Below are 15,767 nucleotides of genomic sequence, written 5' to 3' on the forward strand. Positions count from 1 at the left end.
CCAGCTGAAAATTGAGGAGTACAGAGTAGAGTCGCATGTGCACGCAAAGTGGAAGCGGCACGCGTTGAAAGGGTTGCTTAGTCCAGCGAACTGGGCAAGCCTACAACGTATTAAAAAAATCTATAGAATAATTTTCTAAACAAATTTCCCGTTGAAAGCTTAACATGTTCAATACTTTATATATGATCATTCTTTATTCCTAATAAATTATTAATAGATGTTTTGATTTAATCGAAAAAGCATATTATACGTTTAGAGAAAATGAAAAATAAATTTAAAATAAAGTCGAGTAGAATGGGTACCGCAATTGTGCACCAACCATGTTATTGACGAAGGTCTGGTAGGAGTTGCCATAGCAACATACATACACACAGTGATAGCTATCCTGGGTCGGTTATGTGGTTTTGGCTGTGTCGTGCAATATGAAGAAAAATGTTGCTGAAATATTTGGGTTCTATTCTAGCTGCTCAGGTAACTTAACGACGAATCGTAATCGAGCGCAATACACTTTAGCAATTGCAATCTGTCGGAAGGATTTCGAGAACCGGGTGGTGTCGGTGGCGTGGTCGCCGAACAGCTGTAAATTGGCAGTGGCGCTGAGCGATCGTTCGATTTACCTGTTTGACGACAAGGGCGTGAAAAAGGATAGATTCTCGACGAAGCCCGTGGACTCCAAGGTAAGTGCGTCGTCGCGGTGAATCTCGACGGCATCTTGCGTCTGTATAAAAGAACAAATGCACTTGCCCCTGAAGAACGGCAAGAAGAGTTACGTGGTGAAAGGTATCGCGTTCTCGCCGGACTCAACGAAGATCGCCGTTGGCCAGACCGACAACATCGTCTACGTCTACAAAATCGGCGAGGAATGGTAAGAGCGACGGAAAAGTCGCGTGCGCTTTGTGCCAACGATCGTTCGCCCGTTCGCAGGGGCACGAAGAAGGTGATCTGCAACAAATTCCCCCAGCCCTCGGCGGTCACTTGCTTGGCGTGGCTGGTCGACGGTCCTATAATCGTCGGTCTGGCGGACGGCCGCGTCCAGGCAGCCGTGGCCAAGGCCAACAAAAGTCGCAACCTCTACGCCACGCAATCGATGACCCTGGCGATAGCCGTGAAGTAAGTGCAGGCGTCGGCGATGAGCGCCGAGCGACCGCGCGCATCGCGACTGAGCGTCGGCTTTGCATGCAGCCCGCGAGGCACGGGATTCCTGTCGAGCCACGCGGACGGCAGCGTCGTTCGCTACCTGGTCAGCGAGGACGGCGGTGCAGTTGAAGCGTCCGGTAAGCTGCTCGTGCATCCCGTGCCGGCCTACGCCTTGGCCTGGTGTCAGAGTCACATCCTCTGCGGCGGCCACGACAAGCGCCTGGTATTTTACGACTCGCGCGGCAAGCCGGCCAAAGCCTTCGATTACAGTCGCGAGACTGCCGACAAGGACATGTCGGTTGCCTGCTGCAGTCCAAGTGGATTGAGCGTTGCCGTTGGCTCGTGGGACAGAGTTAGAATTTACGATTGGAGTCCGAGGAAGAAGCTCTGGGAAGAGACGATATCGCGAAGCCTGCCCAATTTCTACACGGTCACTGCGTTGGCTTGGAGACGCGATGGCAAGTCGAGGGGAAGAGGGGGCCTTCGTTCGAGCCCGCGGCTAATCGCTGCTTTCACGCTCCTTGCTCAGGTTCCAAACTGGTGGTCGGCGGACTATGCGGCGCGGTCGAGCAGTTCGAAACCATCCTGCGCAAGTCCATCGTTCGCGGCAGCTACGAGGTGACCTACGTGGGACCGAATCAAGTCGTCATCAGGTCGCTGGCCAACAAGCACAGTCGACCCGTGATAGTCAACTCGCAAAGTGGCGGCGAAATCGACGACGTCAAGGTGTTCGGTCGTACGAATAACCGGGTGGTCGCTCGTACCGCGGATTCGCTGCTGATTTGCGACATCGACGCCGATCTGCTGAGCGAGATACCGTGGGACGCCGCGAATGGTGCGAGGCCTCGCGTGCTCAACGGACAGCTCCTCTGCGTCCTAGTCGTCCCAAAGCCTCGTGCTTGTTCCAGGTGGCGAGCGTTTCTTCTTCGAGTACCCGGGCGTCTGTTTGATCTTCTGCGCCGGTGAGCTGACGTTGGTCGAGTACGGTCGCAACGAAATTCTCGGCAGCGTGCGCACGGAGTCGATCAATCCCCACGTGGTCAGCGTTCGCATAAACGAGCGTCGCTTGCCCGGCGCGCCCGACAACAAACGACTCGCCTACCTGCTGGACCCCCACACCGTGCAAATATTGGATTTGGCGAGCGGCAAGCCAGTGACGACGGTGCACCACGACGCGAGAATCGACTGGCTGGAATTGAGCGAGACGGGGAGTCGAATGCTGTCGAGGGACAAGCGAGCGAGGCTTTGGCTGAGCGACGATAACGGTAGGCTTGGCTGGAGTGGCGGCGCGCCGACTCGTCGATCAGTGTTCGCGACCTGCTTTCTCGCGAAGGTGGCCACACGCTGCTGCTCACCGGCACCAGTTACGCGAGCTGGGTGATGGGCAGCGACGTGGTGGTAGCGCAGTCGGGCAGCAACGTGGCAGTCTGGTACAACGTCGACGCGCCCGAGGCGGCGACCTTCATCGCGGTCAAAGGCGACGTAGCGGACATCGTACGCGACAACGGCAGAACGTCGATGATCGTCGAAGAGAACGCCAGCGAGGTGGCCTATCCGCTGGACGAAGGACTGATCGAGTTTGGCACCGCGTTGCACGACAACGACTTCGGTCGCGTGGTGCTGTTTCTGGAAGAGCTGGGCGATCGTCCGCACACCGAGGCCATGTGGGAGAACGTGGCGAACAACGCGATGAGCGGAAGGTACGCGCGGTCGTAGAGTGCTGGCTTTCGCGAGAAAGAGAAGAAGAAGAAGAAGAAGAAGAAGAAGGAAAAGCACGCTGAAGGGGAGAAAATAATTTCAGAGCACTGATCGTGGCAGCGCGCTGTTACGCGGCTCTGGGTGACGCAGCGTCGAGTCGTATGTTGAAGGAGATCGTTCGCATGGGCGAGAAATACGCCGAAGAGAGCGGCCACAGGCCACTGCAGAGTCCGGACTGCTGGGCCAAGCTGGCGATACTGCGTGGCGATTTGAAAGCCGCCGAGGCGCTGTATCTCGAGCAGAACGAGCTGACCAAAGCCTTGGACATGTATCAGAGATATTGGCACTGGGAGGAGGCGCTCAATCTGGCGCAGACGCGGAGGTGGCACGGACTTGCCGAGCTGAGGTACACCACCGTCGGTTCTGCTTTGCCGATCACAGCCGGCCGATTCGACCCACAGGGACAGGCACCTCGCGTGGCTAATGGATAGCGGCCAGGTGTCCAAGGCTGCCAGCATCATCGAGTCCGACAACCCGAAGCGCGCGATCAAGCTCTACCTGCAGGCCAAGCGGCCAGCGCGAGCGGCGCGACTGCTGCTCTCGCAGGACGAGCTGGCGAGCGAGGAGAATCTCGTCGGCGAGGTGCTGCGCGCACTGAAGGCCGCGGATCTGCTGGAGCTGGCCGGCGAGATCAACGAGCGCACCGGAATGTATCTCGAGGCTATTCGGGACTACGGGAAGGCCGGCGTGTTCGTGAGGGCGCTGGAACTCGGTAAGCGTCGACGCCCGTCTTCCGCTCGGACACGCACGCCACGACGAGGCTCGCGTTGCAGCGCGAGAGCACGAGCCGAACAGCGTGGTGAAGCTGGAGCGCGATTGGGGCCACCACCTGATGTCGGGCGGCCACTACGACGCGGCGATCAACCACTTCATCGAGGCCGGCGAGACGAGGCTCGCGCTGAAGGCCGCGGTGCTCGCGCGCCAGTGGAAGAAGGCGCTGCAGATAATCGAGGTCGTGGAACTCGACGACGAGGCCGAGGCGCGCGGCCACTGCGAGAGAGTCGCCGAGCACTTCGCCGGCGCCGGTGACCTCGGCGTCGCCGAGCGGCTCTACCTGCGCGCGGGCCTGCCGCGGCGGGCCGTGGAGGCCCACGCGGCGGCGCACAACTGGGCGCGCGCCCAGGAGCTGGCCAAGCGGGAGCTGCCGGCCAGCGAGGCCCACGAGATCCTCGCCGGCCACGCCGAGGCGCTGCGGGCGGCGGGCGACTACCGGCACGCCGAGGCGCTGCTCGCCGCGACCGAGCAGTACGACGAGGCCATCAGGATGTACAAGGAGGCCGGCCTGCGCCAGGACGCGGTGCGGCTGGTGGCCAAGCACCGCGCGGACCAGCTCAAGGCCACGCACGCGCTGCTCGCCAAGGAGCTGGAATCCGCGGGCAAGCCGCGCGAGGCCGAGGAGCACTTCCTCGGCGCGGACGACTGGCGCGGCGCCGTGGCCGCCTATCGGGCGGCGAACATGTGGGAGGACGCGCTCAGAGTGGCGCGGAAGGCGTCCGGCGACAAGGCGGCCCAGCAGGTCGCGCTCATGTGGGCGAGGACCCTAGCGCCGGAGCTGGGCGCTAGACTGCTCACGAGGCTGGGCTACCTGGACGCATGCTTGCTGTTCGCCTGCGACGCCGGGGCCTTCGACTGGGCGCTCGAGGTGGTCAAGTACGCCAGCGAGGAGCAGCAGAGGCAGGTTCATTACAGATACGCCATGGCGCTGGAGGACGAGGGCCGCTTCAACGAGGCCGAGCAGGAGTTTCTCCGAGGTGAGTGTTCCACCGCTGACTGCTCGATCGACGTGCCGACCTTCTTACGATTCGTTTTGCCAGCCGCGAAAGCGATGGAAGCCGTGCAGATGTACATTCACCTGAGAGAGTGGGACCAAGCGGAGTACGTGGCCAACAATCACTGCAGGGAAGGGCTCGATCAGGTGCTCGTCGCCCGAGCCTCCGAAGCCGCCGAGAGCGGCGACTTCGCCACTGCCGAGGCCTTGCTGCTGCGCGCCTCCAAGCCCGAGCTCATCGTCGCGCACTACAAGGTAGGTAGGGAGGCGAAGGCGCGAACAAGCGAACCACGGGCCAACCACACGGACACGGGGATTTCGCGCAGAACGCCGGCATGTACTCCGAGGCGATGCGGGTCTGCCGGACTTACATGCCGCACCAGGAAGCCGCGCTTCGGCGCGAGCTCGGCCACCGCTCGGCCCAGCTGGACGGCGACGACGCCGAGCGAGCCGTCGCCGAGGCGCGACACTACCTCGAGCTCGGCGAGACGCGCGCGGCCCTCGACGCCTTGATGCAGGACGCGCGCGCGCCCAAGCACGTGCTGCGGCTGGCGGCCGACGTGCTGCTGCACCGCGCGGAGCCCGACGTCGCCGGCGCGGTCGCCGGCGAGCTCGGCCCGAGGCTGCTCGCCGCCGGCGAGCACGCCCTCGCCGCCCAGATCTTCCTCCAGGCCGACCGCGTCAAGGACGCGGTCAACGCGCTGGCCGCTGGCGACGACTGGCCCAAGGCCAAGAGGCTCGTCCGGGAGCTGGCGCCGGACCTCGAGATCTATCTCGAGGACTTGTACAGGGAGGCGATGATCAAGGAGGGCCAGGTGGAAAATCTCGCGAGGGTCGACGCCGACGCCGCGATCGACATGCTCATTAGGAAGGGCATGTGGGACCAGGTGTTCGAGACCGCCAAGTCGCAAGGTGAGCAACGCGAGCTCTCGCGGGCGCGAGCCTCACCGCTGCTACCGCTGTCGTTGCAGGCTCGACGGTGCTGCACAAGTATGTGGCGCAACGCGCGGCCCAGCTACTCAAATCCGACAGCGTGATCGAGGCGCTGCAGCTGTATTGCCAGTACGGCACACCGCCGATCAATCAGAATTACAATCTCTACTATCATTTGGGCGAGAAAGTGTTGAATTCCGTCGAGACTAGCGCGGAGTACACTTACATCGCAAAGCTGAGGAACATCGTGCTGAATTTGGTGAAGGCGCTTGATACGTCCAATTACACGGTGAGTACAATCGGAAAGCAATGAGGATCGCGCGGACCGATAATGCATTTTACATTACAGACGCTGAGTAAATTTGATCGCCTCCTGAGCGCGGTTCATTACTGCGGGATACGTCTCGCGTGTAAGACGAATTTGCCGACGCTCAGCGGCATCGTTCTGAAAGCTTCGGTGTCGCTTCTGAGATACACCGATATCGTTGTGGCTGACAAGGCGTATTACGAAGCAGGCGTACAATCGCGCGAAGCTGGGAACAGCAGCGAGGCCTTCGTCTTCTTGAATCACTTTTTGGATCTGGAGGAGTGCGTCGAGGAGGGCGACGGTAGTGTTTTAGGTGAGCCAAACATTCCTCGATGGTCTCAAGTCACCAAGTAAACGAGATAAAGCATTCGTTTTATTTCTTCGCTAGACGTGGATGACTTTCGCGTAACGGACTTCCCATTAGAAGTGCCACTGCCACTCGGCTTAGCCCTAAGTCGCGAGCAACGCGAAGAAGTGCGCGAATGGGTTCTCACGATCAGCGTCGATCAGAAAGTCGAACAGGGATTGCCATTGGATCAACGTGGTATCTACGTAGGCTCATTAACAAGCCATAACAGCGATGCCGCGCCATTGCCGGAATGCGCTCTCACTGGCTACCCCGTGCGCGGTGCGAGCATTCAATTTGAAGGACCTAATAAGAGATTGGCGTCGAGAGACGATTGGAATAAATTTTCAGCTGCTGCTAGGCAAAGTACGAGCGATTCGCCGTTGAACGACGTGTTAGCTTTTATACAGGAATGGTGTGGTTTTGCACCTAATTACTCCTTTTAATGACGTTCGATTGTTTGTGTGTAATCAATGTTCTGTGTGAATTCAATAAAGCTTGGATCGTTTTGTTAAACGGAAATAAATCTTACATTCGCCAATCTTGGCCGCACCTTTAAAACACCTTTGTGCCACCTACTCGTTCAGCGAAAAATTTCAAATACCACCTTACCCTAGATGAGTTTATACCTTTCTACAAGTACAGCACTTGTGCCTTTAATTTTATCTATACTTACAATATTTACAAGCAGATTGAGTCGTTGGTCGTCGGAGCAAGCTTAAACGAGATATTTTCTGTGTGCGGATTTGTGTATAATTAAAAATGTTACCTCCTCCCTCCTATTCAATTTTTGAAGGTCACTGACATAAATAAGAAACTCAGTTATGGATATTTTATAAGTGACTGTGAGATTTATTAAAATCGTAGCAGCTATATAAAAACAAACGAGAGTACGTTGCTGTACACATTTTTTACCTACGTTAATATTAATATCTGGACGTGCGTAACAATATAACTGCTGTAATAATATGTAAGTACGCTCAGTCGTGTGAACAATTATTTCTCATGTGTGAAACGGAAAAGAAATATAGTTACAAATATTTAAGTGTCACAAGCGACTTTTCCACGCGAATAATTACAATTATCCACGTGAACGGCGTCTACATGTAACGAAAAATGAACGTTCATCAAGATCAACATACTAATAAAGTAGACTGTTTGACTAAATACAATACAACGATCAAAAGATATATAAAGTTAATGAAAAATATGCATTTGATTTTTCGATCGAAACTTTTTCATGTATATATATATCGCAAAATTGGTTTTTTTAGTACGATATAATCAATTTAATAATCAATTTTATTGATTTTTTATTTCTCAACTATATACTTTAGAATAGGTATTTTTCACTTTCTGTACAATCAATGATACATTGATATATAGTTGCTTAAAGATTTAAAGCACTTCATCATCCACAAACTCTTTGTTTATTTATACTACATCCGTATCTTTCTTCAAACAACATACTCCTACATAAATATATATGTCGTAGACGCAAATAATACACTAGCAATTTAAAAAATTTTCTTTCCATAAAAATATTAAAATAAAATAAAAACTGACTCAAATTTAGCTCTTTTATTAGCTTTTTCAAGTATGTACATCATCTTTTAAATAATTTACAAATAAACTTTCTATGAATAACATAAAAAAAAGAATCATGCACGTTCACAAAACATTATCTATTATAATGGAATTCCAATCAACAGCCATGTTTTGAGATTTATTATAACGTATAATTTCATAAATTTAACTAGTGGAAAGTTACTCTCTGGGCAATCTTCGAACATAAATTTATCGTCATTTTTACAGAAGCAAAAAAAAACAGGAAGATATTCATCTATTCGTTTCTACAGAGCAGTTAGATCAACAACTTGGATTTATGATATAAAACTTTGTACACTACGTTATTCGTAATAAATGCAAAGTGATCTAATGAAACACAAAACGAGCGTTATCACTAAGAAAGAAATAAACCAAGAAATTCACGTTCATACCGCGTATTACTTAGTACATTGTAGCATAAATAAACAAAAGCTAAAAGAAGGAAAATCAAATCATCTACTGTTGTGTGATCCTAAAGACGGGACCAATCCTCAAAAAGAACCTTCGAAGCGCAGATCGCAATTCAGGTTTCAAATCGAAACACATAATCTCACACAAGAGTGGATAAGTGCTTGATACGTGAACGGCAAACCTAGCATCTTCCATTTTCAATATTCTTGCGAGTAGTAACAATAAAATTGGTGTCCAAGCTTCTCGATGCGCTTCGTTCGTTAACGCAAGAAAATATTCCAATGCTTCGTTTGCAACTTCAATTAGTCGCGACTCTACGAGTGGCCAGTCTTTTCGATGCGACTCGTCGCTGTACATCTTGAAGAGAATACGTAGGGCACAAGCGAGAGATTGAGTTTCTTGTTTCTGTAGATTGGGTTTGACATTGCCACGAAAACCAGCTTTCCAAAGGATGTTACGCTGCTCGTGGTTAGAATTGAAACTCTTGGCGAAACGATGCGATGCTAATAAACAGTCGACTAGTTGCATTAGATGATTCGACGTTAATGCACAGTACATGCCTTGTTCTTCTTTTTGTTGGTCACCTCCTTGTAAATAAAACACCAATATTAATGAAAGACAAGTTCACACATACAGGAATAATGAAAAAAAAAAATCTTACCAGGACCAATATTCCCAACTTCCGATTTACTATTCAACATGTCAGCTTGTGCAGCAGCAAGATTCTCCTGATCCTCTTTCCTCGAAGTTGCTGGATAAAACACAACGTTATCGATCGTCTGAATGAGCTCCAATTGTACGACACATTTAATTAACAATGCGGCAAACACTTTGACACGGACGTTCTCTGTTACAGATAGGCTTTGAGTACTGCAGCTTCGTTTCAGAATACCAACGTGCGATTCCGCGTCGCCAGTTATCACATCTAAATCGGATTCCTACAATAAAAAAGAAAATGACGTACAAATAAAAAAAAATATATATATATATCTAAATAGTTTGTTCGTTACCTTATTGCTAGATTGAGGTTTCCACGTGAGCAGAGCTGTAGGCAGTGTACTGGTGAAAATGTCAAGAACGCATCGCGCAGTTTTATTCCAAGTATCTTCATCGAACTTGATACCATTGCTAATAACCAGATTCTCTAAGCAATTAGTACCAGATCTTGCTAATTGCTCATTGTCTTGTTGTACACACCAATGCAGTTGGGCATACAATTGTTCGAGCAGTAGAGGACCCAGAACATCGTAGAATTGTGAAAACACGTCGACTATTGCGTAGAGTGCATGATTACAGGTTGTCGTCATCCATTCTGCTTTCTGTGAATTTTTGAAAATGATTAGTGGAAAGAGCTTTCGGTATAGTTTGTATGTTAAATGTTATTATGAAATGTTGTTTTTGTTAGTATTGGTTGTGAATGAAGCAGTAATGTATTTTATAAACCATCAATCAAGCTGTAAAATGTCAGTGCATTTCAAGGATGAATCCAAGCAACATCACACACTTTCAGTTTTAAGAAAAACCCGATAATTGAATTAAATAATGCTATTTTCAAGGTATTCCCCAAAAAATCAAGCACTCAATAAGATATCGTTTCAAATATCTCAAATAATCGTTTTACTACAATTTCAACTGATATCTTCAAATATATTGTTTATGCAAGCAAAATATTGTAAAATTTTTTAAAAAATTAGTCTATTACAAAAATATTTTTGTATAAATATAATTGAAATACAAAAAATAAAAGCAAACAAAAAAAATAATAAAAAAATAATTAAGAAATTCATAAAAGATGTTACATTTGGCGAGGATCCGTCCTTGGGTACACTACTTTTATTATGAATCACCTCGGTGTGCTGCTCTGGCAGTTTCATGTTGTCGAAGATGCGGAATAAAACCTGAAATAAATCTTTCCACCAATGAGGCCTAAATGAAGCACCGTGTGTCTTCACAACGTCGAATAGAACGGTTAAAGCACGAGTTCGCACATCGAGCTTGCAACGGCTAACTACACATGATAGTTCGAACAATAACGGGAACCATCCTCGTACCTACAAAAAAAGATTTTTAAGAGGATCCAATAAATGAAAAAGCATTGTATTGAAATAAAATTATTTACCCAAGCTCTATCTTCTTCGGATACCATTCCATTGTCTAAACCATCCATCATACCCTCGGCGAACAAATGAGGGTTTGCATCGATATATGAGGCGCAAGAACGAATCAGTCTTATCGCTTCCATACTGGTGTCGGGAAAGGCGGTATTGCACGCAAATTCGCTGAGGCACTTGACTGCATCTTGGAACGAGTCAACCATGATGCTAAAGTCTTGGGCATACAATTCATCTGTAAAACAAATTTGACAATTCATATTTACATTTGAACTTAAGTTTTCACTCTTTTCATAGCGTACTTACTAATAATTTTGCCAGTCATGTTGAATGCAAGCTCGACAACAGCCTCATTTCTGTCACCCGCGGCATGATGAAATACACTAAATATATTCTTCCAACCAGACCGTATATTCGGTGCTTGCGACTGTACAATTTGTGCGACACACCTAACGACCATATCTCGGATTACTAGCGACGTATTTTTCTTCATGATGTGCTCGAACGGCCGTAAAAACTCCTTTTGAAATCGGAAATTGGCGAACTCTCCTTTTTCGATAAACTTGGTTGCTAACTGGCGAAGTGAGTCTACAGCGAAAAAAGCAATTTCTTGGCGTGGACTACAACCTACACGATCAAAATGTTCGCCGATCACTTGCCAGATACGTGACCATTGTAGACGGATTCTACCCATGTTGTAGTAAGATATCTCAACGATTTTCGTCAGCGAGAACATGCGAGGTTGCGTTGGATGAGCGAGTTCTTCAAGAGATACCTACGGAAATTGAATAATTATGTTTATATCTAAAGGTTAAAACATTGTTGATTAACTGACAAAAATCTATGCTCACTTGGCACAAAGCTTTAACAAATTCGACGATAGCATCACCATCAAGTCTCGTAGATCCTGTAAATATTCTATCTACAGCAACTACAACACTCTGAGAGCTTGTCTCTCCAATCGATTCTTTTACACTTGCTGGAATGAAAATTAAAAACGTTAAAAAAAACGTCCAAAATTTTATGTAAACATTAAAAATTTACTTACGATCTAAGGAGCTTAAATTCAATCCATTACTCTGCGAATTATTCGCCGAATTCGTAAAGTTAGCTAGCGGCGATGGAAAATGCGGTTTGGACGGTGGCCCCAGAAGTTGTGGTCTGACGCCAGTACCAATCAGCTGCGCAAGCTCCAGCTGAGAGATACACTTAACGACGTCAAGCCACGAGCTGCCAAGGTAATTACCATCCGTATGTGCTACCGTTATTAGCGTTTTAATCGTATCTATGTTCTTGGCTTTCATTTCGGTAATGGGCGAGTTCGCAGTTAAGAGTGTGAACCTTGCGAGAGCCTGCACGTAAGCGTCTCGTTCCAACTGTAATAATTAAACAAAGAGAATGAATATTTGTAAGTCATTCGATACTTTTTTCATTTGTTGACTTACCGTCATGTGAAAAATACAGGCAATACGAATGGCACAACGAATACCGTCAAGACAAAGCGAAGCAATTTCAGGATCGTCGCAGTCTTGAAGACCCACACTAAAAGCTGCGAGGAATGGTGTCCAAGCAATTTTAAACATCGGCCTTACGTGCTCCAAATGTTTGGCTGTCGTGAATGGTGCCTGTACATGACTCACTGATTCCATTAGATTTTTCGCTGCTGTTGAGATTACTTCCATCTCCATGTTCCAAAGTAGACGGCGTTTCTTTTCACTTGATATTACTGTACGAGATATCGAATTGGTAATTGCTTGTTTATTGAAATTTTTTTTATAATAATACAATACCTTGTTTTCCTGGTCTGTTGGTATTAGTTTTCATCTTGATCTCATTTCCAGCAATTTCATCATAAATTTTAGACAAATAATCTTCAGGTAAATCTTCGTTGTCGCTAATTCGTCGATTCAATTTTATATATTGCTCTTTAGTCATTTTATTTTTAACTTGAGGCGAGTGAAGATCTGTCGTCAGCATTATTATCGAGAATCCAAGTATGTATGCGGTATCAGCACTTGTAAATAGACCATTGCTGAAAGGAAAAAATTTTTGTTAAGAAAAAAATTATTTCTTATGTTACTTAATAAACATACTTCGGATTACACTCGCAGTAACGACTAGCAAATTTCTCCATAAGTCTGTCGATCTTCTGAGCTTCTCCAGGCAGTCTGAATCCTTCGAGAAAATAACGAAGCGCAGAAACAAGATCACGCTCAATGAAATCCATTTGATCAATGTAACTATACATAACTTGATTGTTATTATGATCGCCGAGGAAATCACCGATTGCAGTTTTATCTAGACGCTCATCCAAGTGAAACCATCGTGCTACATCGTCTACTGTAGATCCTAGAAGATTTTGTTCCTGGAGGTATTGTACACCTTTGCTTGGTTTTCGATTGAATCTATAAAAACGAATATTAGTATTAATTCTAAAAATATTAAACACACTTTAATTTCTACTTACATCTCAATACCAGTTTCCCAAACTTCTTTCTGTTGTTTCTGTACCTCGTATTGTTCAGGTGAGTCAGGCACCTCTTTATTTCCCACTAAACTTGAGTTAGCCGATGACAAACTTCCAGCACTACCATACCTGGGCAATAATCTACTTCCATTGGTTGAATTGGTAGTACCATTCGAATCCAATGGCGGATCAGGTGGTTCCGTTGGCACTTGTTGATCAATCGGCACTGAAGGATTCACGTAAAGATCTCTGCTCCATTCGACCATGCACTTGAGAATGGAAACCAAACATTCGAGACCACGAATTCGCATGGACTTCTCTTGTATTGGCGACGCGCCAAGTTCCAATGCTTGCCTGCCTTGCGCTATCTTTGATAAGTCATTCACTAAACTATAAATCCATTACGTATTGATTATCAATCGTTCAAATCAAAGATAATTATTTGGACTTACCGTTCAAATAAATTAGCAGCCGAGAGGTCACAATCGTAGTTAACATAGATGTCAACGACACTCTGAGCGTCAGCGCAAATTCTTGTTAGAGCATGAATAACCATCCATTTATGCTCAAATGAGCTACTCGACGTCTCAAGGATATTCATAAATATTTCTTTAAAAAATACTTCGATCTGCATTTTCAAATGAACTTTGAATCGAGCAAGTAACACGAGGAAAAGTGCGAGTGATAATTCAAATACTTCCGGCACTGAGGATACGCCATTTTTTGATAATGCAACACAGAGATATTGCTTGATTGCAATTATGAACATCTCGTTCGAGCGTAAAATTGGACCGGCGTTTTGAAGGATACCGAGAAGTAGTTGCAGCGACAAAATCTTTGAACGCAGTTCGTGTGATCTAAAATCAAATGTTATTCAATAATAAAATAACTATAAAAATATTTACCAAGATAAAATTATTATCTAGTTTTAGTAAATACTTGAAATACAAACTTACTTGGGATCAGGCGTCCCTTCAGGTAGAGGTTTCATTGAGAGTTTACAAAGTGCTCTAAAAACCAAAAACGCATCCTTCTGCAATACATGGGTGAATTTTGCCGTGACCATATTATCACTCTCAGCGATAGCTTGCGCTTCTTCGTCTTGCGTTTCTTCCACCGAATTATTAGTTGGTGGTTGCTGCTGCTCGTCACTTGGTACTGATGGAGTTGTCGGCGTTTCTGGCTGTTCTATTTGTGATTGTTCAATTTCATTTGGTGGTGACTCGATTATCGCTGACTTAGATTGCTCTTCTTCAATTCTTTCTTCTACCATGTCTGCTCTTGCAATTTTGTTGATCACCTCGTCGATCACTGATTGGACGATTTGCTGAGCTTCTTGCGCGATGTCTATTGGTTCTGCTGTAAATAGTTTTGAAAAATTACTGAAGATTCCAATAATATAATAAAATACGAGTATATAGAATCATTTTTTAATAATAGTAATCTCATTTATATAATGAAAAATTAATTAATTACGTGGTGATGATTGTTCATCTGCAGGTGGTGTTTCCGTCGTGATTTCTGCACCAATTTGCATCACAGAACTTCTCAATGATGTATTTATAGGTTCACTCTCTACTTCTATACCTTGAGGAACTGTTATACCTTGTGGCTCAGACTCAGGCTTCATACCTTCCTCTTCCTATAATGAAAAAATATTGATCCATTGTCCAATCCAAAACCTATAAAAAATAAATAAACACTCAGGATTACTTACGGCTTGAGTCTCCATTCTGGCGAATATCACATTAATCATTTGAGTAAGAGTAGCTCGAGCAGTCGTCTGGTTAACTAAATTTTTAGATGCCAAATAAACATTATAAACAGTCCTAATAGTTAACAGCACAGTCCCTTCATGAACCTCAACATGTTGACTTGTCATCACAGTCAATAGAGCCTTGATTATTTGCAACTGTACACCCTCATCTGTTTGAGGACCCATAAAACAGCTGCATATTGTCTCCACTATGCGTACTATCAATAACTTATTAGGATCAGTTGAGTCTGGAATGCTACCAGTAAGATGACCATAAGCTATGAGTTTTTGTAGGCAATCTAAGGATGTCACTACTATCCTAGGTGATTTACTTTGACAGGCCAACTCGAATGGTAGAAAATACTTTTCTGCACTAATGAAGTTAGATTCATTCTTGGGCTGTGGTAAAGCATTCGATGGAGCTTCCTCGCCTTGTGTATTTGGAACCTCCTTGATCTCATTTCGGAGATCCTCTGCAAATTAAACATGAAATCATAACTCACAATATCTCCATTATGACCAATATGTATAAACATACCAAGTGCAGTCTCACATGCTCTTCTGAGCTGTGACAGATGTGATCGTTTGACATCTCTGTCAGCGAGTATTTTCTCTAAGGCTCGTACAATGAACATTTCTCTGGTCTTACTGTTATTTCGCATTGTCATCAGAAGCACCTGCAGAGACGAATCAAATGTTATCACTAACTTACATCTGATAAAGTATTCTATAACTCTTAACAGCTTTATTAAAAAGAATTTGTCATAGTAAGTATATGTTTACACAATTCACTGGCTTGCCTGTACATCATCGTGTGAAAGGAAATGGGTATATAGACGAAGAACAAGATGTGAAACTCAAACAACACAAAAATCATCAGATTTAATGACAAATAAATTCTTCACGATACTAAAGAAAATCAATCAATCACCAGATTTGCACACAGTCCAGGCTGCTCTGTCGAGAGCTCAACCTCGCGATGCTGATTATGATGACGACGAACAGCAGCAGCAGCAGCAACAGTGGCGAGACATTCTTGCTGCACACACACCTTGCGTCATTTGTTCTGTCCACCTTTCGGCAATGATGTTACGCGCCTCTGTTCTGTGACGAATCACATATACAGTACACACCCACGACAGACGACACGACGCAGACACATGCG

The 15,767-nt window shown here is 46.5% G+C and overlaps 2 protein-coding genes across 2 annotated transcripts; one reads left to right on the top strand and one right to left on the bottom strand.

The window, feature by feature from the left end:
• Positions 1-391: 391 nt before the first annotated feature.
• Positions 392-6,765, top strand: LOC131666287 (intraflagellar transport protein 172 homolog). Its single transcript, XM_058938814.1, has 16 exons — positions 392-471; positions 534-677; positions 753-865; positions 925-1,110; positions 1,183-1,595; positions 1,667-1,972; positions 2,046-2,402; positions 2,471-2,837; positions 2,939-3,241; positions 3,297-3,607; positions 3,669-4,646; positions 4,710-4,918; positions 4,990-5,575; positions 5,635-5,885; positions 5,946-6,216; positions 6,292-6,765. The coding sequence occupies exons 1-16, from the start codon at positions 433-435 to the stop codon at positions 6,693-6,695; spliced, it is 5,238 nt and encodes a 1,745-aa protein (XP_058794797.1). The 5' UTR covers positions 392-432; the 3' UTR covers positions 6,696-6,765.
• Positions 6,766-7,078: 313 nt separating this feature from the next.
• On the bottom strand, positions 7,079-15,682 carry LOC131666456 (brefeldin A-inhibited guanine nucleotide-exchange protein 1). Its single transcript, XM_058939122.1, has 18 exons — positions 15,534-15,682; positions 15,141-15,279; positions 14,564-15,075; positions 14,323-14,488; positions 13,803-14,205; positions 13,299-13,703; positions 12,847-13,236; positions 12,473-12,784; positions 12,170-12,411; positions 11,825-12,105; positions 11,428-11,755; positions 11,231-11,358; positions 10,686-11,154; positions 10,388-10,614; positions 10,116-10,319; positions 9,279-9,587; positions 8,930-9,206; positions 7,079-8,855 (listed from the first exon to the last, which is right to left on the bottom strand). The coding sequence occupies exons 2-18, from the start codon at positions 15,268-15,270 to the stop codon at positions 8,314-8,316; spliced, it is 5,325 nt and encodes a 1,774-aa protein (XP_058795105.1). The 5' UTR covers positions 15,271-15,279; positions 15,534-15,682; the 3' UTR covers positions 7,079-8,313.
• Positions 15,683-15,767: the final 85 nt, after the last annotated feature.

The sequence above is a fragment of the Phymastichus coffea genome, unplaced genomic scaffold (assembly GCF_024137745.1).
Source record: "Phymastichus coffea isolate CEN01 unplaced genomic scaffold, Cenicafe_Pcof_1.1 PCOF00058, whole genome shotgun sequence".
Classification (NCBI taxonomy): domain Eukaryota; kingdom Metazoa; phylum Arthropoda; class Insecta; order Hymenoptera; family Eulophidae; genus Phymastichus; species Phymastichus coffea.

Coding starts and splice junctions, on each gene's coding strand:
- LOC131666287 (XM_058938814.1), top strand. CDS start 433: ATGTTGCTGAAATATTTGGGTTCTATTCTAGCTGCTCAG. Junction 1,596..1,666: donor GTTGGCTTGGAGACGCGATG/GCAAGTCGAGGG, acceptor CTCCTTGCTCAG/GTTCCAAACTGGTGGTCGGC. Junction 5,886..5,945: donor TTGATACGTCCAATTACACG/GTGAGTACAATC, acceptor TTTACATTACAG/ACGCTGAGTAAATTTGATCG.
- LOC131666456 (XM_058939122.1), bottom strand. CDS start 15,270: ATGACAATGCGAAATAACAGTAAGACCAGAGAAATGTTCATTGTACGA. Junction 11,155..11,230: donor TTGTTAAAGCTTTGTGCCAA/GTGAGCATAGAT, acceptor CAATTTCCGTAG/GTATCTCTTGAAGAACTCGC. Junction 10,320..10,387: donor CCGAAGAAGATAGAGCTTGG/GTAAATAATTTT, acceptor CTTTTTTTGTAG/GTACGAGGATGGTTCCCGTT.